Source organism: Peromyscus californicus, unplaced genomic scaffold (assembly GCF_007827085.1).
Source record: "Peromyscus californicus insignis strain IS unplaced genomic scaffold, ASM782708v3 Scaffold_7__1_contigs__length_154581171, whole genome shotgun sequence".
NCBI lineage: Eukaryota > Metazoa > Chordata > Mammalia > Rodentia > Cricetidae > Peromyscus > Peromyscus californicus.
The window spans coordinates 67,447,063-67,469,676 of NW_026294595.1; the positions used below are offsets into that span (position 1 = coordinate 67,447,063).

A 22,614-nucleotide genomic window follows, 5' to 3' on the forward strand; every position below is an offset into this window, starting at 1 on the left:
TCTAGTGGAGCCTGATGGTGGCACAGTCCTTTTTTTTTTTTTTTTTTTTTTTTTGGTTTTTCGAGACAAGGTTTCTCTGTGTAGCTTTGCGCCTTTCCTGGAACTCACTTGGTAGCCCAGGCTGGCCTCGAACTCACAGAGATCCGCCTGGCTCTGCCTCCCGAGTGCTGGGATTAAAGGCGTGCGCCACCACCGCCTGGCCTGTGGCCCAGTCCTATAGAGAGGTGGAACAGTGGACTAGTCCAGACCACATTTGGAATAGGAAACTGTAAAGTACAGAAAACTTTATTGGAAATCTCTTGATTATATTTCCAAGTGTAACTCTCATTTCCCAACAAAGCACTGGAGAAGGGGCCTCACAGCCACCTGGTCCCAGCCTGAGCCTGGCTGCAGAAGTTGGTCTAGAGCCCATCTTTTCCACTGTGCAGGACTGAAGGGAACAGGCCACCTTGAAGGATGCTCTGCTCAGCTTCCCTGATCTCTTCCCTGATAGGTCTGGGACACAAAGGCTGCTGCCTACAAAGGCCGCTGGCTGGCTGAGCCTTGCCAAGAATCCATGCCCTCCCCCAACTCAGTGCTGGCTCTGGGAGCAAATCTGGTTCAGTAGGCCAATGTACCTGATCCAAAGGCTGCAGTACCATCTGGCCACCACTGCTGGGCACATTTCTCTGTGGCAGCAGAAGCATGCACAGGGGAAATGCTCCAGGATTACATGCAGATTACTAACAAGCAGTTGTGAGCCACCTGCTCCAGTGAATAACAGCTGCTGCCAGTGAGGAGCCAGGGGCCAGAGGAACAGGGCAGGCTGGCAGAGGCACTTGACTTACTCAAGCAACAATACCTGAAGGTTTAAGTCAACCATAAGCTCAGCTTTGGTTTCTCAAAAGGGAACCAATCCATCTTGTAAACCCAGGGCCGTATACAGACTCTGGAATTAGAGGGAGGGAGGAATAGCTCCCCAGTCCTGCTCTAGGCTCAGGGACTCGAGCAGCAGGACACAGTGCTCCCTTGGGCACCATGTGTCTTGAGGAGTCATCACATTGAACATAACCGGGATTTCTTGGGCCACATGAAGAGCCAGTCACTTTGCAGATGCTGTGTCAAGAGAAGATCTCAGCAGGAGCACACAGCAAGCAAGAGAAAGCCTGCCTGCTGTCAGTGCAGCTCCACACAGGAGCTTGAGCCGGCCACTCTGCGCCTGCCAGCCCCACTCCCGATCTTCTCCTTGGATGCAAGGGAAGATCCTCAGAGCAGCAGGTTCTGAGGAATCTGCACAGGAGGCACTCATCCTTCCCCAGTGACACTGCTAACCCCAAACATATTTTTCCTATAAAATATCTGATTTCTCTGAAAGTAATAAATATTTACCATGTCCTATATCCAAGCAGCAGCAATTGAGGGAGGGTGAGGAGGGAGGAAAGAACCTTTCTGTGACTCTCAGGAGTTAAGATGGAGGGAAAGGAGGGGGAAAGAAGGAGGGAGAGTGGGGTGGTCCAGGATCTACTGGTGACACAGAGCCCTCCTTTGCCCAGCGGGGTCTCCTTCCTCCTTCTGCCTTGCCCAGTCTCCCAGCCACCAGCTGCAATGTCAGGTGGCTGATGGTAAGGACAAGCAGGCAGGGCCATCTGCAGGGTAGCAGACCAGGCAGGAGGCTGGCAGCAGAAGGAACAGGATGACACCCTTTGTGAAGCAGCTGAGGATGGTCCCTGCTGAAGCTCTTCAGCCATAGCCAGAGTCCTCCCAAAGTCTGGCACTGGGCCTGACTGCTGCCATGAGTCTCCAGGAGGTCCAAAGGGAACCACAATGTCTTTCACCTGGCCAGAGACAGCAGGAAGGCAGGGAGCTGCTGAGGAGTAGGAGGTTCTCTGCTGGGTCCATAGAAAGGGGATGCTGCAGATACTCGGGACACTCTTACTGCAGGGTTTCAACAAAGGCATCAAATTCTCGGACGTTCTTCTCATGCACAGCCAGCTTCTCTGGTAAGGAATCCTGGAGCAAGGAGAGGAGAGAAGCTTACTCTGGAATGCCTGGGAGAGGCAGCCAGTTCATCATCAGAGTGCAGGAAGTGGACACAGAACTGGGCATTGCCAGGCTGGCTGAAAGGCAGGGCAGTGGAACAGATTTGGGGAGGGAAGAAGGGATAAGGCCTCAGAGTTTGGGGGGTGTCACCAGGCTGCATCGTAGCCGGATGAATCAAAGTGAACCACAACACATGAGCTAGGTAAACTGACAAAAACATGACAATGAGAAAATAAACATGAAATAGCCTTTGTACAGAGCAGACAGACACTAGAATCAAACTGCATCTTTAGAGCTCAGTCAGTCGAGGAAAAGTTTTAAAAGGGGATCCTTCCTGTACTTTGTGGGTGTCAAAAGGCCCTCGGAAAACAAGACAAAGCAGCCACTGCACTTTCACGACTGACACAGGTCTGTGGGAGGTTGGACACCTGCATCCTTAGACTGGCTGGGGATGTGGGGGGGGGGGGGGGAGGGGGGCTGAAAGTCACTACAAAACCATCAAGAAAAAGACAACCATATGCTTGCTGCCAGCCTGTCCTGCAGCACCAGCTGTTAATGAAGACCCAGTCCTTTCCATAGGCTGCCTCCACCAGGGTTAAGCAACAGAAACTATACCAGAAGGCTTTAAACTGCAGGGTGACCTTCCACAATGGGGTAAAAGCATAAGGGGCCTGGGAAAAGTGGGTGTGTTTTAGACATTGAAGTGGCTTGGACACCCTAACAACTGAGGCGAGTCTGTGGCCTCTGCCCAGGTGGAAGGCAAGCCTCGGCTAGTCCTGGCTAGGGGACCACAGCTCCAACTCTTGGACCTTGTTTCCTTCTCACAACATGCCAGTGATCAGAGGGCTAAGCTCAGGAGCTCCCCACCTTGAGGTCAAAGCTGGGACTGTCCTTGCCCTAGGCAAGGCACTCCATCACAGGAGTTCCATTCTGTAAAGTGGGTCAGGATGAAAACCGAGTTTACAAGAGTCAAGCTAAAGCACCTAGTGTTAGCTATGTACAGAAGAATGATGAGGTGGGTGTGGGTATGCAAGGCCCAGGGCTCATCCCGTTACACGGGGGGGGGGGGGGGGGGGATATATATATGAGAATGTGTATGTTAGTCCGGAGCTTAGCCCCATTTAAGGCTAATACTTAGGGCCAGGTGTGGAAGCACACACCTTTAATCTCAGCAGATGTAGGAGAATCGCTGAGTCTGAGGCCAGCCTGGTTTACACAGTCAATTTTAGAACAGCAAGGGCATACAGACTGTCCAAAAAAAAAAAAAGAATCAAATACTTAGTTTTCTTTTTGCACTGTGATTCCTGGGCACAGCTTTCTGCTAAAGCAAACCAAGAGTAGCACTTCCTGAGGCCCCAGATTTCTGCCAGGGACACAGTCCTACCTCAGATAGTGAGACCTTGTCTCACAGCATGAGTGCCCCAAGTCCATGGTTTGTTCAGGGCACTCTTCTGCTCTTCAGAAATGCCTTAAGCAGAGATGTGGTGATCATAGTCTATCTCAGGACACTGGCCCAGCAATATAAGAAGGGCTGAATGCAGAATGAAGCCATCCAAGGAAGACAAGAACACTGACCCTTACTCAGGACCTGTGTGTTCCTTTGTCCAGTAGAGAGGTATGTGCCCGGCAGTGAAGAGTGGGCCCAGAAGTATGTGAGCAACATCCAAGTGCAGAAAAGGGCCAGTGGGATGGCTTCATGGGTAAAACTACTTATTGTACAATCTTAACGTGAGTTTGATCCTTGGAACCCAGGTAAAGGCAGAAAGGGAGAGCAACCCTACATGGTAGTCCTCTGACCTGAGTGCCACACATATGCTGTGGCATAGACACAACACCCTCCTGCCACATCACAGACACAAACGCACAGTAAGTAAATATTTTCAAAGTGCTGTGAACAAGAAAACTGAGTCAAGGCAATTCAAGACAACTGCCAGGCACCACGTACATGTCAAGTATGACCAAAAAGCGATAACCAGCTAAAAGTACTTCTGTCCTTTTCAGCAAAGATGGAAGGAAAAGGGGCAGGATGGAGTAACACAAAGTTCCAGGCCTGTGGCACTTGAGGACAGGAGGCGAGAGGAGGAGCCCTGGGAGGGAAGGGGTTTCCATACCAAGTCTTCCGCCATGGACTGGGCTCCAATATCTATGGAGAGGCTGCTCAGCTGAGGGGGATTCTGAAATTCACGGTAAAAGGTCCCCAAGTCCATCGGAAGAATGTCGTCTTTAGAAAAAGCAGGTTTCTTTAAAAAACAACACAAACTCAGCTTAGTTCATCTTTGGACCATGAAGGAAAACCAAAAAAGAGTTATCTCATGACAAGACTTTCTTTTCAGGAAAGTGTTCTTCTAGGCTCATCTAGGGGTGAGGAAGTCTTTGCACCTTGCTTATCTGGTTCATCTAGTCCTGATGATGCCATTCCTTCCCCTGGTTAGGTTTATGACCCTCCCTTCAAACTCCTCCTAAGCAAAGGGCTTTTGGAAAACCCAATACACACTGAGTTTCAACCAAAGATGTGATACTAAAAGCCTTGCTGTTCCCAGGGTTCCAAATGTGTCCCCAGAGTATCCTTGCAGCCTGTGCACCACCCCATCCGAAATGAAAATCTTGTTCACAGGCGGCAGATGCTTCTAGGTTTACTCTCCAGAGAACAGCAGAGAGCAAGAGTGGTGACTGTAACTTACAAAGTCAATCATAACAAAGTCGTCATGTGTATTGCCACTGCTGCCCCCGCTGGAGCCATCTGAGTGCAGGCTGCCGTGGAGGGGAGACGTGGTCTCTGGAGAGTCCGGGGGATTCACCTAATTCAGAATAAGGGGAGTCAGTGCAGACTCTGTGAGTAGGCTATGGATTACTGTGAGCTGTCTGACGGTTAGGGCAGAAACATACTGCTGCACTGAGCATGGAGACGCATGCCTGCAATCCCAGCACTCAGGAGGCTGAGGCAGGAGAACTTCAAGTTGGAGATTTTCCTGGGCTACAGAGTTCCAGGCAGCTTTGGCTTTGTAGCAAGCCCCTATCTCAAAGCAAACAAAGGAAAAAAGAGACACTGCTGACTGCAAATCCATAAGCCAAGGAGCCTGGCGTAAGTCCTGTAGAGGACTTAGTGACTGCCCAGGGAGGATGGCCACTGTAGCATCTACTGGAAACTGGTAGTCACTGGGGGGCTCACCATAGGATCAGCATCCTCCAGCTCCAAATTCTTGGGAGCAAACATGGCAAAGGGTATGTCCAAACTTGTCAGGGTCACCTGAAGAGATAAAGGAGAGAAGTGTTCCTGCCTGGCTTCCCCTAGCATACTTGTTTCTTACAGGCTGCCAGCAGCCTAGAGGTCCAGCAACTTTCCACAGCTAGGCCAATCATGCTACCCTGGCCTCCTTGCCCTCCGTGTCTCCAACCAAGTATGTTCACAGCAGAGGACTATGGGAGTGTGGTTGGGAATGCTTAGTCACAGTAACTGAGGAACAGCATGTCACAGGGCCCACTGGTTATTGATCCTCTCAAAGACAAACATGCACACATACAAAGTTTGCCAGCAATTGTGGCAGTTCCACAGGACATTGTGCAGGGACCTTAACTAAGAACACAGACATCAACCAGGGCAGTGGCAGGAAAAATTACCTGGTTGATGGGTTTGTTGACAAATGCTCCCACTTTTCGGACAAAGATAGTCTCCAAGACGTCATGGGGTGAGGCCCGACCCTCACTGCTGTTAGACACAGTCTCAGTGTCCTCACTGAAGAGGAAAGAGAAAGTGGGTACTCACTCTCAAACGCAGAACAACTCTAGTCACTGAGACCACCTTCCTGTGTAACTGAAGCCTGGAAAAGAAGTCCAGCTGCTACCACTGTAGAAGACTGGACTTTCTGGAATACCTAAAATGTTCACATATGTGAATGAAACGTCATGTTCACTGTGAGCTCATACAATCCTATCAGAAATGCCAGTGACAACCACACACAGCAGCCAGAGACAGTAAGCCGCTCTCACGAAGCTACAGGTTAGCATTTACCTCACATTTCAGCCCCCTTTAAATCCATTACTTTTTAATTTTATGTGCATTGGTGTTTTGCCCGCATGTCTGTCTGTGTGAGGATGTCAGATCTTGGAGTTACAGCTGTGAGCTGCCAGGTGGGTGCTGGGAGTTGAACCCAGGTCCTCTGGAAGAGCAGTCAGTGCTCGTAACTATTGAGCCATCTCTCCAGCCCCTCTAGCCCCCTTTTTTCTGATTAACTAAAAATACTGTAAGACCCGATAGTTTAAAGCTGGGCGTAGTGGTACACGCCTTTAATCCCAGCACTGAGGAAGCTTCTGAGTTCTTAGGACCTCCCTGACTCTCAGAGTCCTCCCCATCCTGGGTCCACTATCACAGCTACTCCTAGACAGTACCAGGACGAGTCCAGGATCAGAAAACTGGGGCACTAAGTGACCAATAGCTCTTCCTTTGATCACGTCATTGGGGTTGGGGTGAAAAAGGTTCAACATTTGAAAAGACAGGATAGAATAAATTATTTTCCAAAGATTTCCCTTCCCACTACTCAATTGTGCCAATGAAAAAGTACATCAGGCATTCTCTACTGAGAAAGTTGGTGAGGGGAAGAGAATGTCTTCTCATTATCCCAGGACTGTCCAAACAGTTTTCAATGCAGCTTTCCAGAGACAGTGCTTAGCGTGCTCAGAAGGAACAGGAACTTTGCAGTCAGGGTGCAGATACACGTGTGTGTGTGTGTGTGTATGTGTGTGTGTGTGTATGCACAGGCACATGAACACACACAATGTTCAATAAAGAAGAAGAAAGTCCTACTATTTCCTCTGAGCAGCTCAGCCCTGGATAGCTTCCTCACATACTAGCTGCAATATTAGACTCTCATCAAAGACCTTCACCCTTGGGAGCAAGAACTATCAAGCTGAGTCTGTGTGTCAGGGTGTCCAGGTCCCTGGATGGCATTAGCAGTTGCAGAGCCAGGCTGGGAACTCACCTGCTAGAGGGTGTGGCGGCACAATGCGTCCCATCAGAAGGTGTGTGAGTCACCGGTCTCTCCTGGTCAGCCTGGGTGCCGTGAGCAGGCTGGTAGGGAGCAAGAGGCACCCCACCTTCCTTCCCTGGAACCATCAGCTTTGGAGGGAATGGAAAGACAAAATGAACTATGGCAATAACACGCAGCAGGTGAACCTCATAAGCTTTCCCATCACCAGTGCCTCCACCAGGGAAGCAGCATCTTGGACCTTAATTCTCTTGGGATATGGCTACTGGAAGGCATGCGTGGTGATGACTATTGAGGGAAAAGGGAAGAGAGAGTGAAACCCTGGCAAAGTCTTTCCCTTCGAAAATCTGAGGATCCACCTTCTTCTCAGAGAGTCATTTTAGTCCTCCAAGTTACCCTGTTGCCCTTAGGAGGGGAGTCAGCCCTGGGAAGCCCGTGGTCCTCCCCATCCTGAAAGGTACCTGGTGAGTGTGTGTAGTGTTTAAGCCAGCAGTAAACACTACTGGATAAGCCAGGTCAGCCGATCCAAGGCCCAGGACAGCAGGCTGATAGGAAAGGCGAGAGCTTGAGAGCTGAGCAAGAGAAAAACAGAGGGGCAGAGGAGAGGCAGGGAGAAAAAGGCAATCCTAGCATGTGACTCATGCTGGAACTCAGCAGAAAGGCAGGAGCAGATCACAGTGGAATGAGGGGCAAGGGTGGGCCAGGCCTTCTTCATTAAGAAAACAGAGACTTGTTTGATCTGGGATTAGCTCTAGAGCTTCCCAAAGGCCTCCAGTGAATGCTCGGTTACCTAGTTCCCTGTTTCCAGCTCAGCAGATCTCCTGGGCACAATCCTGGGGTGAATTTCCCATGTCATCCTATTTTCTCTTTTGTCCTTGAGATCCCTTTGAAACTAAAACTATCTTCTCTAATCACACCTCTATCACCCCAGGGAATGGACAGCTCCTATTTATATTGAAAACAGAAAGATTACCAGTCATGGACTGTTTATTTGGAAATCTGATATAAATAACTCCATGGATTTTTCACATAAATGGAAGGAGGAGGGGAAAATAAAAACCACTATTTTGGGTTGCTGGGCTGTGGCTGTGTCCTGTTAAAATTAATTACCAAGCCTTAAAATAATCCCACAGAACACTTAGGGGCTATATAACTATACCCTGTACTCTGCTTGCTTTCTTTCTTTCTTTTTTTTTAAGTAGAAAAAAGCCATCTGATCACATCCCCTTCTTCCCATTATGAACTCACTTGATGGGAAAAGGCCAGTCCTGCCATGGGGACCCTCAGAGTGTCCGTCACCATAGGAGTAGGGGTCTGAAAATGTGCCTTTGTGACAGTAAACACACACTGTGCACAGACACACAGAGAGACAGGAGAAACAAGAAAAAAAGAAAAGGACCTTGAGAAAGAAGTGGAAAAAACCTCCAGAAGGGACAGCAGTGAGAGGCTGGACAGAGTGGTGACTCAGGAGAGAGGCAGGGAGATGCATGCTGGCTTCCCAAAGCAGCACCTAGGGGGTGCTGAGAAGTGACATTTATCTCAGGGCATGCCCCGCAAGCCTGTCTCCTTGACAGGCAGCTGGAGAATGAACTGACTCAAGTGGGAATGACATGGCAAACAGAAACCCAAACCAAGCATTAGTCTGTCATCAGCCAGAAAGGTGTGGGAGGAAGTGAGGGAACAGCTCTAACCCAGAGGCCTGGAGCAGAATGGAGATGAACTTCAGAACTGAGGACGCGGGCCTCGATCAGGAAACTCTCAGTCTGCAGGACAGGCTTAAAGAGCTGAAATTTGTTGGCCAGACTGTTAGCAAGCTCAGGCGTACTCTTTCCTATGTCATCCTGGGAGTGACTGGGAGTGCTGTGTGTGTGTGTGTGTGTGTGTGTGTGTGAGAGAGAGAGAGAGAGAGAGAGAGAGAGAGAGAGAGAGAGAGAGAGAGAGAGAGAGAATGTGTATTCATATAGGTCTTGCAGTTGGGAGAATTTGAGAATAAAAGCTTGGGTGTTCTCAACATTCTTAGAATTTCAAAGCTACTTATACAAATGCTGGTCATTTGGGGTTCTGTTATTTCAGCTTTAAATTTGACCGCTACATGTGTAGTGTGGCATACCCCTAGCCCCACAAAATAAATAAATGTGGTAAAACAATTTTTTTTTTTAATGTAAAAGAACTTAATAACAAAAATGTCCCCATTAACAAACTGGTAGCTGAGCATGGCAATCCTAGCACTTGGGAGGTGGAGGCATGAGGATCAGACACTCAAAGCCAGTCTTGGCTACATTTCAAGTTATGAGATCTTGTTTCAAAAAATAAACAAAAATTATAGTAGTACATGGTGGCACATGCCTTTAATCCTGGCACTAAGGAGATAGAGGCAGGTGGCTCTCTGTGAGTTCAAAGCCAGCCTTATCTACGTAGACTCCCATCTCAAAAAAAAAAAAAAAGAAAAAGAAAAAAAGGTAAATGGATAGGTCTAGAAGAAACTAATAATACAAAAGTCATAGTAGTGTGCATGCTTGTAATCCCAGCACTCAGGAAGCAGAGGAAAAAGAGAATGGCCTTCACAAGTTCAAAGCCAGCCTGGTCTACATAGTACATGTTCTAGGTCAGCCAAGAATACATGGTGAGACATTATTTCAAAAACAAAAACCTGAAGTCAAAAAGAAAGGATAAGGCAATGAGGTAGATGTAAACGAGTCTGAGAAGTTTCGGGGGATAATTAAGTATCCACAAAATTCAACCAGCAGAAATGATGACTGCCCGTCACAGTCTCAAGCCATGCCATTAACACAAGACTGTGGCGATGCTTTCTCTGAGGATGCTGGCATCAAAATGTTTCACTGAAACTGGGTTTTCGAATCCAGATTCACTCCTGTGGGAAGTTAGTGGTTGAAATGCTTGGATAGAGAATGTGGACAGGCAGATGCAGAGCTGTGTCAGCTCTTAAGTAAAGCAGTGCTGCCAGGTGTGGTGGCGCACACCTTTAGTCCCAGCACTTGGAGGCAGAGGCAGGGGGATCTCTGAGAGTTAGAGGCCAGCCTGGTCTACAGAGCAAGTTCCAAGACAGCCAGGTCAGTTATACAGAAAAACCCTGTTTTGAAAGATCAAAAAAAAAAACACAAAAAAGCAAACAACTAAATCAATACATGCAGGCAGGTTAGAGTGGTTCTCTGGTGTCAGAATGCAGGAGAATTCTGTGACTGAGTTTTAGAATTTGAGGACAACAACAGAATGGTTAGCCTGGGAACAAGCACTATTACTGCTGAAGAAGGCTCTCTTGTTACTCCACAAAAGAAGCTCCTTAAATGACCACAGTCACGTCACCAAAGGGAGTGTAGCTAAATCTGGACAACGTTCCCTAAGGCCCACATGAATGTGCACAACAGCCCACAACCTTTTCCCTACCTGGGAGGGAGGGGAGGTGGAAAAAGAGGTGGTACACACTTCCTGAGAGTCCTCCACTGATGGGTATGTGACTCCAGCATCCTCACCAGTTCTATAGTGGAAGAAGAAGGAACAATGAATTTGATGATGATGGTAGCCAACTTCAGAAAGTACACAGTGATTAAAAAGGCTGGGAGTTGTGTCAAGAAGTTTTAGGCAGAATTCATAAAGCCGAACGGCAACCGAAAAACATTTTTCATAGCCCACAAATTACTGGTGTTCATGTAGTCTCCAAATAACTTGCTCTGGGAGAAAGTGACATCACTGTTGTGATCCTAAACACTCATTAAGTTCCCAAGACGCTGTGGCTCAAGCCTTGTGTACCTAACAGGCAGTAGCAAGAAAGGAACTAGCCTTTTCATTTCCACCCACACGACCAGTGGATGTTTTGCTTAGCTGCAGCTTGGGGGAGCATCTCCCAGTCCTTACCTGTAATTGCAGGGGTGCATGGGAGAGGAGCTGGGATAGGGACGGTCAACAAAGTGATCAATGATAATCCCCATGATAGGTGGTGTCCTCTCAAATTGCCTGTAATGCAATAAGCACATTGCAGTATTTGTTAGACTGTCTTCCCAGTCACCTTCAAGTCCACAGAAGGCCCCTCACTTCAGAGCTACAGCAGGTCTACCAGAAGTCTGTCTCTAAATAGAAAGCACAGACTCTATTTCTGGACAGGCTGGCTTGAGGACACTCGAAATCTCCAATGGGACAGCGATGTTCTCTCCTTCTCTCAATCGCATTTTTCAGCAATGTAAACTGTAGTTTTAGCCTTGGAGCTTTGGTTGGGGAAGCAGAAGCTTTAACATCTTTACCATCATTGGGAGAGCTCTTATGGACTCCAAGCCACTTCCTCACCTGGTAGACATGAATGCCAAATTAATTCTGTAAGCGCAGGAAAGAGTGATGGTGCCAACAGGGGTGCCCACTGTTCCAACTCGAACTGTCTGGAAGCCTACAAGAGAGAAAATGTCAGCTTGTTTCCGGAGGATACTGACCCGACCCCTAGGCAGCCTGTCGTATGGTCACTGGCATTATTTACTCAGCATTATGAGGAGAGCAGCTTTGGTTTCTTATGTATGTTTCCCACTTGCAATGTATTTTCTATTGACCCAGTGCTACCAAAAGAGAGACACTGTCTTAAGAGATCTTAAAAAACCAGAAGACAATGCCCAGCAGTGGTGGCGCACACCTTTAATCCCAGCAGAGGCAGAGGCAGGTAGATCTCTGTGAGTTCGAGGCCAGTCTGGTCTATAGAGCGAGTTCTAGGACAGCTAGAGCTGTTACACAGAAAAACCCTATCTCAAAAACCAATAAAAAAAAAAAAAACCCGCCGGGCGGCAGTGGCGCACGCCTTTAATCCCAGCACTCGGGAGGCAGAGCCAGGCGGATCTCTGTGAGTTCGAGGCCAGCCTGGTCTCCAAAGCGAGTTCCAGGAAAGGCGCAAAGCTACACAGAGAAACCCTGTCTCGAAAAACCAAAAAAAAAAAAAAAAAACCAAAAAAAAAAAAAAACCCAAAACCAAACCAAATCAAGCAAAAACAAAACAAACAACAACAACAAAAACACACACCAAAAAAACCCCCAATCAAACCCCAAAGACAAAAAGAGAAACCACAACAGGAGGTCTGAGTAAGGAGCTCAATGGTACAGTGCTTAATTAGCATGCAGGGTGGGGAGAGGAGAGAAAGAGGAAAGGGAGAAACCCCAAACAATGAGTTCCTGCAGGAACTTCTGAAAAATTACTCTGTCAACCCTAGTAGCTCCTTGGACAACTGACCTGGCTTCTTACCTTTTCCTTACTGTATTACACATTTTGAAGCTATGGTATGTGCTATACAAGGTTAATAACATATCTAACTAGCAGTTGAGATCATCTTTGAAGTTAGGACTGCTCTTAACACTATAAACGTTTCTGGCCTGAATACATACCTTCTCCTAAACCATTCAGTTGAACTTCCCCAAAATAAATCCTGTAGGGAAGAAAGAAAAGAAAATGACACCCCATTCTCCATTTTCAAAGGCTATGTCTGCCAGCCTGGTCTACAGAGCGAGATCCAGGAAAGGCGCAAAGCTACACAGAGAAACCCTGTCTCGAAAAACCAAAAAAAAAAACAAAACCACAAAAGGCTATGTCTAAACACCTAAACAGCCTAAACATGCCCTGCTTCCCTTCTCTGCATGGGCACCTTCCTGCAGCTAAGCCTCAGGCAAGCACCCGTGTGGTGATGGCTACAGAAGAGACTGAGGAAGATGGGCGGAGCTGGCAGCGTCGAGCACCTCCAGAAACACCCAAGTTTGTGCAGCAAGCCCTTTACCTGAGGGGCCATCTCAGCTGCCCTTAAGTTGTTTCTTTAAGGTTTCTGGCCACAAAAACAAGAAAAGTAACCAACACAGTAAGAAATGAGTGAAGACTAGAAAGAAATCTTCTGTTATAGCCAAGTCTAGTAATTTTCAACAAACACTCAACTTGGCATCTGAGAAAAAAGACAGAGGTTGTCAGGGTACTGTCAAGAGTAAGGATGACTTCTTAAACAGTCTCAGCATAGGATCACTTCAGTATAACTGGCAAGTCTCTCTTTGGTCCCTCCATACTAATATGCTAGTCCTACAAGTCAGCTCTACATTTGACAAGGGCTAAACCAACAGTTCATGTCCAACTTAAAACATTCTGGGGTGATTCAGGAACCCTGGCTTCCTCATCTTGTTCTCATTCTTGAATCTCCCAGACTCCTCCATACAAGCCCACTTGGCAAAGTGAAATGAGGACTGCGCTGATATCCCACCCTGCCCACCTCTGCCTGGTCAGCTATTGTCCACTCCATGTGTAGTCAGAGATCATTCTCCTGTGTTCCTACTTGCTAAGACTGTGTTGGCCTCAGTGCAGCTCAATGTTACCTCATCCAGGAGGTCCACCTTACTTGTTACTCCAAGAAAAAGCTTTGCCTTTCTGTGTTCTCCTAAGTACTTTTCCCTGGCATTGCTATGACATTTTCAAATCCTGGTCCTAACTGTGCTTATGCATGTATCATATGTATCAAATTTCCCCATTAAAACAGAACCACTTGCTGGGCATGGTGGTCATGTCTTTAATCCAAGCACTTAGGAGGCAGAAGCAGGCAGATCTCTGTAGTTGAAAGTCAGCCTGGTCTACTGAGTGAATTCCAGGACAGCCAGGACTGCACAGAGAAACCCAGTCTCAAAAACATTCCCCCAAACAAAACAAAACAAACACCCCACTAAATCCAGGGCCTCTGTGCCTAGTATAGTGCGTGCACTAAAGTAGAATTCAGTAAAATGTGCTGAAGTGGATTACTGACCTAGTACCTGGACTAACTGCTGACTAGTTCCTTACAGCTATGGACAAGAACACTTATATCAGTTTGTCAGATATAAAGGTTGAATTTAGCTCTGGAAGAGAAGAGGTTTTAGAATCAAGCATGAAAAGCTTATGTGTTTGTTTGTTTGAGACAGGGGTCTCATGTAGCCCAGGTTGGCCTCATATATGCTATGCAGCTGAGGATGATCTTGAACTCCTGATCCTCCTGTTTTCATTTCCCAAGTGCTGGGATTACAGATGTGCTAGCATCCCAGTAAAAGCTTTTTAAGAAAATTAAAATTGGCCAGGTGTGGTGGCACATGCCTTCACTCCCAGCACCTGGGAAGCAGAGGTAGGAGGATCTCTGAGTTCAAGTCCATCCTTGTCTACATAGCAAGCTCCAGGACAGTACATAGTCAAATTCTGTCTCAGAAAGAAAATTTTTAAAAATTAATTAATTAATTTTTAGACAAAGTCTCACTGTGTATCCTGGCTGGCCTTGAACTCAAGAGATCTGTCTGCCTCTGCTTCCTAAGTGCTGTGATTAAAGATGTATGCCACCATGCCTGGCTAAATGGATTTTCCTTTCCTTTTGTATGGTGCTGAGGAGTATAGCCAGGGCCCTGTGCTTGCTATACAGGTCCTTTACCACTGAGCTACACCCCAGACCTGGACAATTATTTTTGCTGTTGTTTATTTTTCTTTCTCTTATGAGTATGTGATGTATATGAGTGTTTCTAAGTGTGTGGGCACATACATGTATGCAGGGGTGCACATGTGTACAGACCTAAGGTTGATGGCAGGAATCTTACTCCATCATGTTCCACCTTACTAACTGAGGTAGGGTCTCTCAACTGAATCCACAACTGACCGACAGTAGTCTGCCCAGCCAGCTTACCCAGGATCCCACTTGTTGTGTATTATTTGTTGACACGGACCTTTGCCAAAGCACCTTCTGACTGGTTTAATAAAGAGCTGAATGGCCAATATCTAGGCAGGAAGAGGTTAGACTGGACTTCTGGGGACAGAGAGGACTCTGGGAAGAAGAAAGGCAGAGTCACCAGTGGACACAGAGGGAAACAGACATTGAGGAGGAAAGGTAAAAGCCAAGAGTCACATGGTAACATGTAGATGAATAGAAATGGGTTAATTTAAATTATAATAGCTAGCAGAACAAGCCTAAGCTGTTGGCCAAGCTTTCATAATTCAATGGAAGTCTCTGTGTTTTTGTTTTTGGTTTTTTTTTTTTTTTTTTTTTTTTGTGAGCTGGCAGCCCAAAGATAAATCCATCTACACCCACCTCTACCTTCCCAGTGCTGGCCTTGACTTACAGGTAGGCTGCTATGCCCACTTGGCATTTATATGGCTTCTGAAGATCTGAACTCTGGTTCTCAATGCTTGCACGACAAGCACTTTAACAACTAAATCATCTCCCCAGTCCCAAAGCTTGTTTGTAAAATTCTTAAACTCCCTTTCTAGATTTGAAATGTATGTCTGCAGGACCTCAACATCCATTCAACAGGAGCCGTAACTGCACAGAAACAAAAGGACAGTGGGACTGGTGACTCTGAAAAGCTGGGGTTCACGAGGGAAGTTGCAAAACTATAGAAATAATACTAGAACCTGTGAATGGCAGACAGACTATGTACATTGCAAGGAGGCTGATGAGTAAAGCAAGATCCTTGATATTTACCTGTACAGTATTACATATTCATGACCTTGTTTTCTGGAGAGTCTGTAGGCTGGTGTCACCCTCGTTATAGCCAGAAGAGACTTCAGCAGCAGGGACAGTCTGTTGTATACAGTGTAGGAAACTTTGATTTCTTTGTCACACCTGAGGAACAAAAAGACACTGCCAGTCTATGCTATGGAAATGCTGCAACTCTGCAAACACATTTTGAACTAAAGATGCACTTAAGAGCTCTAGTGGTATTATGTGCCTTTAATCCCAGCACTGCGGAGGCGGAGGCAGAGGTGGGCAGATCTCTCAGTTCAAGGCCAGAGATCTACAGAGCAAGTTCTAGGACAGCCAGGGATACACAGATAAAAACCTATCTCGAAAAACCATTAAAAAAAAAAAAGAGAGAAGCCGGGGGGGGGGGGGGGGGGGGGGGGGGGCCGCGGGGCGCGGGGGGGCCGCGTGGCGGCGGCGGCGGCGGCGGCGGCACACGCCTTTGATCCCAGCACTCGGGAGGCCAGTCTGGTCTACAGCTCGAGATCCAGGACAGAACCCAGTCTCAAAAAAGAGAAAGCTCTACCAACATACTGCTGAGGTAAGTCTTTCTATATTAGATATAGGTAAGGACCAGAAAAACCCACTATGTTTTTGTCTACTTAAAAAACAGCAGTACACTTAAAAACAACCTAACAATATTGCAAATTATACTCAACCTGCTGCTTATTCTCAAGGTTCTGTCTTAGGAGCTTAACTCTACATAGAAAATTTGGAGAAAAAATTCTATTTGTTACAAAAGTTTGGATAACCTGTCAACTGCTCTTCTATTCAAGGAAAACAAATGTCCATACCAGAAACATACTCTTTTTGAAAACTCAAGCTTCAGGCAGGTGGTGAGCTAATCTGCCTTGAAAGACAAAAACAGGGAAGGAGGGGACATTCCAACCCATCACAGTACATTAAGAGAGCAATGAGGAGAGATTTCACGGGCTAGCTGCCCCACAGAATACCATGCTGCAGGAGCTCCCAGGGGACTTAATCAGAGACATAGCTGTACTCTGAAAAAAACACAAATCTGTCCCATCGTGAGTCGCTCTGGACCCATCCTCCCTCTGAAGGTCATCTCTGTGCCTAGGCTGGAAGCCAAGCATGAAGCAAATCATAGCGAAGCCTGCTGGCTCTGCTCACTGGTCAGAATGCCTCTCTGTGGCTGACAACAAAGTCTGCTTTCACATGATGTCATTGCTTAGCCTCAGCTACCACAACCAAAGAGTGTGACACAGAAACACTTACTTTTCATTCATTTCAAGACACCAAATTTCCAACTCCATGGAATCTCCCTGCAGATGGGACAGGAGAAAATACATTTCAATTATTAAAAGTTACCTGACTTGTCATCACACAATCACAAGAATATTGGCGACTACAGATCAACAAAAAAGAAAAGAATGATTTAGAAACAGCAGCTTTTCTAAAAAGTTGAATCATGCTATATATACACTATTTTTGTCTTATTTTTTTAATAAACATATCATGGAATTTTCCTTCTAACTAAAAATTACAGAGAGGAGGAGGAGACAAAGGGAGAAAGATCAAGAGAGACTGATTTTTATTTTCTTTTGTAGTACTGGGGATCCTCTTCAGGCTTCGTGTTCACCATGAATCTACCAGTCAGCTACTCTAGCAGAATCTCCACATTCTGGGCCACTGTTCATGATTACCCCGTATACTACGACTATCATTTTATCTATCCAGGTCTCATATTTTTTGACATATTTCTAGTTTTTTACCACTACAAGAAAAACATTTTTCCTTTAATTGTATTTATTTATTTAGTGTGGTGGTGGGCCATAGCACACATATGGAGATCAGGGTACAACTTTCGGATATTGGTTCTCTTCTACCATATAGTTTTCAGGGAGCAAACACAGGTCATCAGACTTGGTGACAAGCACCTCACTGTTGAGCCATCCTACCAACTCTAGGCTTTGCTTTTTGAGACAGTCTCATGCTCACTTTGGCTGTGCATATATTAAAATTGGAACAAGAGTCTCATTATGCAAAATAAACTAGCCAAGAACCTCTCAATCTTCCTGCCTCAATTTCTGTAGTGCTGGTATTGGGGAGAGGTACTACCACACCTGACAAGAATATACGGTTTTAACTTTTCAAGGCTTTATACAGGCTAGCTAGGCTGTACTACTAGTCGAAGGCTCCAGTCCTAAAATTTTTGATATATATTTTCCAAACTGCCCTTTAGAAAGACAGATATTTTTCAAGTGACAGAAGAGCCTTTCACTTCAATTCTACAGGTGCTATTTTTTTTTTTTTTTTTTTGGTTTTTCGAGACAGGGTTTCTCTGTGTAGCTTTGCGCCTTTTTCCTGGAACTCACTTGGTAGCCCAGGCTGGCCTCGAACTCACAGAGATCCGCCTGGCTCTGCCTCCCGAGTGCTGGGATTAAAGGTGTGCGCCACCACCGCCCGGCGAGAATCTATTCTTAAGGTTGGCGAATCAATCTACCCACGCAGAGTTTTTTGGTCCATTTGCTTTATTTCCCTTTCGTCCCTTGTTTTACAGTTATATATCCCCCCCAAAATCACAATCCTCCCCTCCACCCAGCCTGAACTTCCTCAGGCAGTGATTGTCCGCTATCAGGATCAAATGGAGGGATGATAAGAATCACAATGAGGGGCAATAGTTGTTAATTACCATTTGTAACCCAAAGGGGAAGTGACTAATGAATGACTAAAGGCTAAATTCGGGTAATATCTAAGAGGGATCTTATGTGCACAACTATAGTCTAAAATGTGTTTGGTAAAGAATGTTAAAAATCTAAATATTCCTAGAAGTGGTTAGTTAAGGAGTTAGGGGTCTAAAGTTAGTAAGGCTGTAAGAAAGAAAGGCCTGAGCTAAATTGTATAAAGCTATTACTTAATGTCCACCTGACCTAGGCGGTGTCTCCTTGTGGAATTTAAGTCAGGAGACTTGCAGGTGGGCTGTTATCATTGTTAGTCCTTGGAAGCTGGGCGCCCCCCTGGGCGGTGTTTCCTGTAGTCCTTGAAAGTCCCTAAGGGAGGTAATCTGATTCCAGAGAAAGCCTTTTTTGAGGCTGTTCTCCAAATTCCTGGAATGTGTATGTCCAGAGAGTGATCAGTCCACACTGTTAGCCTTTCTTGGGGGAAAGTCAATTGGGAAAACTATGAAGGTACACATGATTTTCATAACAGAATACAGATGATACATAACAAGCCAAGTAACACCAAAAACTCCTTGGGATTTGGCTTCCTCTGGAGGAATTCCCTGATTCCTCCAGGTGGTGACTTTGCCATAACCAGCTGAGTTCTTATGATATATTCCTGCGGCCCGCAGCAGCCTTGCATGCCAAGTAAGACAACCAAGTCCAGCATGGCCTTACCTCAGAAGTCTTGAGTGAGATCTCCACACACATAGAGCGCCCCACAGCAGGCAGCTGCCCTGACAGGGCCTTCTTTGCTTCATGTGTTACTTCTGGGATGTCTTTGATTGCTAAATTGAACTAAAAACCAGGAGAAATTTCTGTGTGAAACCCTCTCAAGCAGTATTATGGGAACACAGAGTAGTACATGCAGGTATTGCCTTTAGCTGAGCTGGAGAGATGGCTCAGCAGGCAAGAACACTGACTGCTCTTCCAGAGGACCTGGGTTCAACTCCCAGGACCCATATGGCAGTTCACAACTGTCTGTAACTCCAAGATCTGATACCTTCACACAGACACATATGCAGGCAAAACACCAATGCACATTAAATAAAAATTAAAAAATTATTTTAAAAAAAGGAACACTAAGCCACTTCTTCCTTCCCTATGGGAAGCAGTTTGCACCAAAGCCCCAAGTCTCAAGCTGGGCGGTGATGGCACATGCCTTTAGTCCCAGCACTCGGGAGGCAGAGGCAGGCCGATCTCTTTGAGTTCGAGACCATCCTAGGCTACAGAGTGAGTTCCAGGAAAGTCTCCAAAGCTACACAGAGAAACTCTGTCTCAAAAAACCAAATCCCGCCCCCAAAAACAAAATCCCAAGTCTCAGGCTAAAAAGGTTAATTACCTATTACACAGATTAGCAGCCAAGATATTAAGTTTATCTCCTAAGTACTATATTTTGGCATGTTACAGGAGGAAAGTCAAGGTCCAAATATATAGGAGATTAATTTTTATAAAGAACATACACACTTTCTATACAAATGGGTCAACTGATTTAGCAACTCTATAAGCTAAAAGGACATTTTATATTTATTCCTTTTGACAGACACCATAATACACAGCCATTAGCAAAGAACAGGAATTTACCCAATCTGAACCCGTTGGGGAAGAAGATGAACGGGTGCAAATCTTTTCACCAAGTCGGGCCTGGACAATTACTTGGACAGTCTGAAAAACAAAGCACAAAATAAAAAATGGCTTGGGGTTAGAGCCTGAGCAATGCTAAAAATAGAAAAAAGGGGGGAGGGGAGGAAAAGGAAGAGAAAAACAAAATGATTTAGCTCCTTATGAGGTCAAAATCCTGCCAAACCAAGGTTAAAATGAGGCTCCAGGGAGGTGCAGAAGCCTAAGAGCAAACAGAAAGAGTGCACACAGAACAATACTGTAAGCATTCCTTAGGGTGGTAGCTGCCAGTACAAAGCAGTATGAGGCTTGTGCTCTAGAGTGATCTCACATGGCAGAAGGAAAGCTGCACGTGGTGGCCACGGTGTTCATAAACTTCCACTGACACCAATTTGGGTCATGACAGTAGATTTCAAACAAAAACTGCACAATTCTCCATACAGCTTTGCTTATGCGGCTTGTTTCTTCCAGATCATTTTACCATCAGAATTGATGGCATGGCTTGCACAGTAATTGTTGCAAGGAAGGAGTGATACAGGCAGAAATAACCTTTAGATTCAGAAAAACATAACATTCAAATTATACCTGGAATTCCCACTTACTGTGAAGAGAGGAATTCATAAACATTGGTGGGACAGTTAATTCTAATTGTCGAATTTTGCATTACAAATTTGTCAAAAAAGAAACAAAAAAATTAAGCTGGACACTTTTAATCTCAGCACTCCAGAGGCAGAGGCAAGTGGATTTCTGAGTTTCAGGCCAGCCTGGTCTACAGAGTAAGTTTCAAGACAGCCAGTGCTACACAGAGAAACCGTCTGAACGAAACAAAATAAAACAAAACATAACAAAAAAACTGTAGAGTATTAGTGAAACTTGTCTTTGGGTGAATGTGGGTGGAACCATCCCACTCAATGGGCTGGAGTAATGGACTAAATAAAAAAGGGGAGAGGAAGCTGGAGAGAAGACAGTAGTGAGGAATGCTGGCTGCACAATCCCGAGGACAGGAGTCGGATGCCAGAACCCACACAGAAAGCCAGGCAGGCCACAAACGCCTGTAACTCCAGCTCTGAGGGGTTCAACATCCTCTTCGCTTCCATCTGAGCACAAATATATACCCAAGAGCAAACACGCAAACACACACACACACACACACACACACACACACACTGCAGACTGACATTTAAGGGCTGGCAAGATGGCTCAGTAGATTAATAATGCACTAGCCAGCAAACCTGAGGACCTGAGTTCAATCACCAGGACCCACACGCTGGAAGGAGAGAACAGACTCCTGCAAGTGCTTCCACACAAGTGTGGCGCGCGCGCACACGTGCACACACACATTATGTACAACAATGTGAAATGGTCAAAAGGAGTATGGAGCAGTGCTCACACATACAATCCTAGCACCTGGAAGGCTGAGGTAGGACTGCCATGGGTTAGAAGCCTAGCTGGGTTACAAAGTGAAACCTTATCTGACTAACAAGAGTTAGCCAGATGGGCACTGGAATTTTCTTTTCTCTACTTCCTGCTCCAGCATGACATGAGGAAATGAAAGGACTAAGCAGATGCCATAACAGGCTGCTCAGTCTTCTCAGAGATCAGGCCTCAATTTCAGTTTCCTAAGGCTTGAGCAAGCAGTTTCTGGAAGGGCCATGAACAAAAGACTGCTCAAAGTTTAGCCAGATGTTTACTTTCTGGGGCCCCTCACCAACTTAGAGTTATGTGCAGTACGTGCTTGACCAGCCAGCCCCCATGGTGGCTCAAGGACAAAGCCTGGGACTTGTGCTGGACTGCCCCCAAAGTAATAAATTGTAACCACCAGCCAGTAAATTCAAAGGTTACATACCCTCACCCAATTAAAAGAGAACAGAGATAAAGATAAACCAATCCGAGTTGCACCCGTGCAAAACTCCCCCAACCCCCCTGAAGGGCTTGTGGATTTTGCCTTTAAAAAGCTAGCCACACAAAGAAAAATCAAGTTCCTCCTGGCCTCACCACTGCGAGTGAGTGCTTTGGATCGAGCTTCCCTGTCCGCGGCTTGTAAACAGAAATAAACCATGCTAATTGCATTCTGAACCTAAGGTCTGTGGTGGTTTGTCTTTGGGGTCCCAATCTGGGCATAACATTAGCAGCCTCCAGCCTCCATAGTGGACTACATTCTCAGAACTAAGAGACAGAACAGACCTTGCTCCTGTCAAGAATCTGGTCACAGCAACAAGAACAGTACCTAATACACTGGGCATTTTAGTGTTCGTTGAAGCTGTGGGAAAGATGCACAAAGGCTGCCCATTCCAGTTCAGTCTTTATCCCCACTTCAAGGGAATATACTGTGCCAATAACCTGGCGTAACTGTTTGACATTTCTACAGATAGCCTTACAAAAAATTTTTTTGAACAAGTAGCTGTGGAAAATTGGAAGCTACTTTTTACTTACACCCCCAATTCCACCCCCACACTTCACAGTTTCGTTTACAACAGACAGAAGTATCCCTGAAAATGGGCAAGCTGCAAGCTGTTATGCTAGTTTCCAAGGGAGGCGAAGGGGGAAGCATGAACGATATTTCTAGCTGTTCCCAGCCCAAGAGAATGGACATATTACCTTGAGTGCAAAAAACTTAATAAACTTGTCCAGGTCCTTTCTGTCCTGGGAATTGAGATCAGTTTCCATTGCCTATGGGAACCTGTAATAGAACACAAGAGAGGTGACGACAAATGTGACTAATCCTTTAAAAAGAGATCACTGCGTCAGAGCACAGACGGGGGCCTCCGAGCTGTACATCAGTCACGTGGGAGTGGGAGAGACGAAAATTCAGTTAAAGAT

At 46.1% G+C, this 22,614-nt stretch overlaps 1 protein-coding gene across 14 annotated transcripts in view; it reads right to left on the minus strand.

Moving 5' to 3' along the window:
• Positions 1-269: 269 nt before the first annotated feature.
• Atg13 (autophagy related 13) overlaps positions 270-22,614 on the minus strand; it is a 46,534-nt gene continuing 24,189 nt past the window's right edge. For 9 of the 14 annotated variants that reach the window (XM_052726167.1, XM_052726166.1, XM_052726165.1 and 6 more), the window contains 17 exons: positions 22,393-22,474; positions 19,759-19,839; positions 18,853-18,972; positions 16,730-16,776; positions 15,455-15,595; positions 12,375-12,415; positions 11,301-11,397; positions 10,875-10,973; positions 10,407-10,497; positions 8,250-8,348; positions 7,463-7,573; positions 6,996-7,132; positions 5,638-5,752; positions 5,189-5,266; positions 4,701-4,817; positions 4,131-4,259; positions 270-1,989 (listed from right to left, as the gene is read on the minus strand). In XM_052726167.1, the coding sequence (XP_052582127.1) occupies positions 1,912-1,989; positions 4,131-4,259; positions 4,701-4,817; positions 5,189-5,266; positions 5,638-5,752; positions 6,996-7,132; positions 7,463-7,573; positions 8,250-8,348; positions 10,407-10,497; positions 10,875-10,973; positions 11,301-11,397; positions 12,375-12,415; positions 15,455-15,595; positions 16,730-16,776; positions 18,853-18,972; positions 19,759-19,839; positions 22,393-22,461 (1,650 nt within the window). In that variant the 5' untranslated portion in view covers positions 22,462-22,474 and the 3' untranslated portion in view covers positions 270-1,911. The remainder of the gene's footprint in view (positions 1,990-4,130; positions 4,260-4,700; positions 4,818-5,188; positions 5,267-5,637; positions 5,753-6,995; positions 7,133-7,462; positions 7,574-8,249; positions 8,349-10,406; positions 10,498-10,874; positions 10,974-11,300; positions 11,398-12,374; positions 12,416-15,454; positions 15,596-16,729; positions 16,777-18,852; positions 18,973-19,758; positions 19,840-22,392; positions 22,475-22,614) is intronic. The other 5 variants (XM_052726169.1, XM_052726171.1, XM_052726173.1 and 2 more) reach the window with 5 other exon arrangements.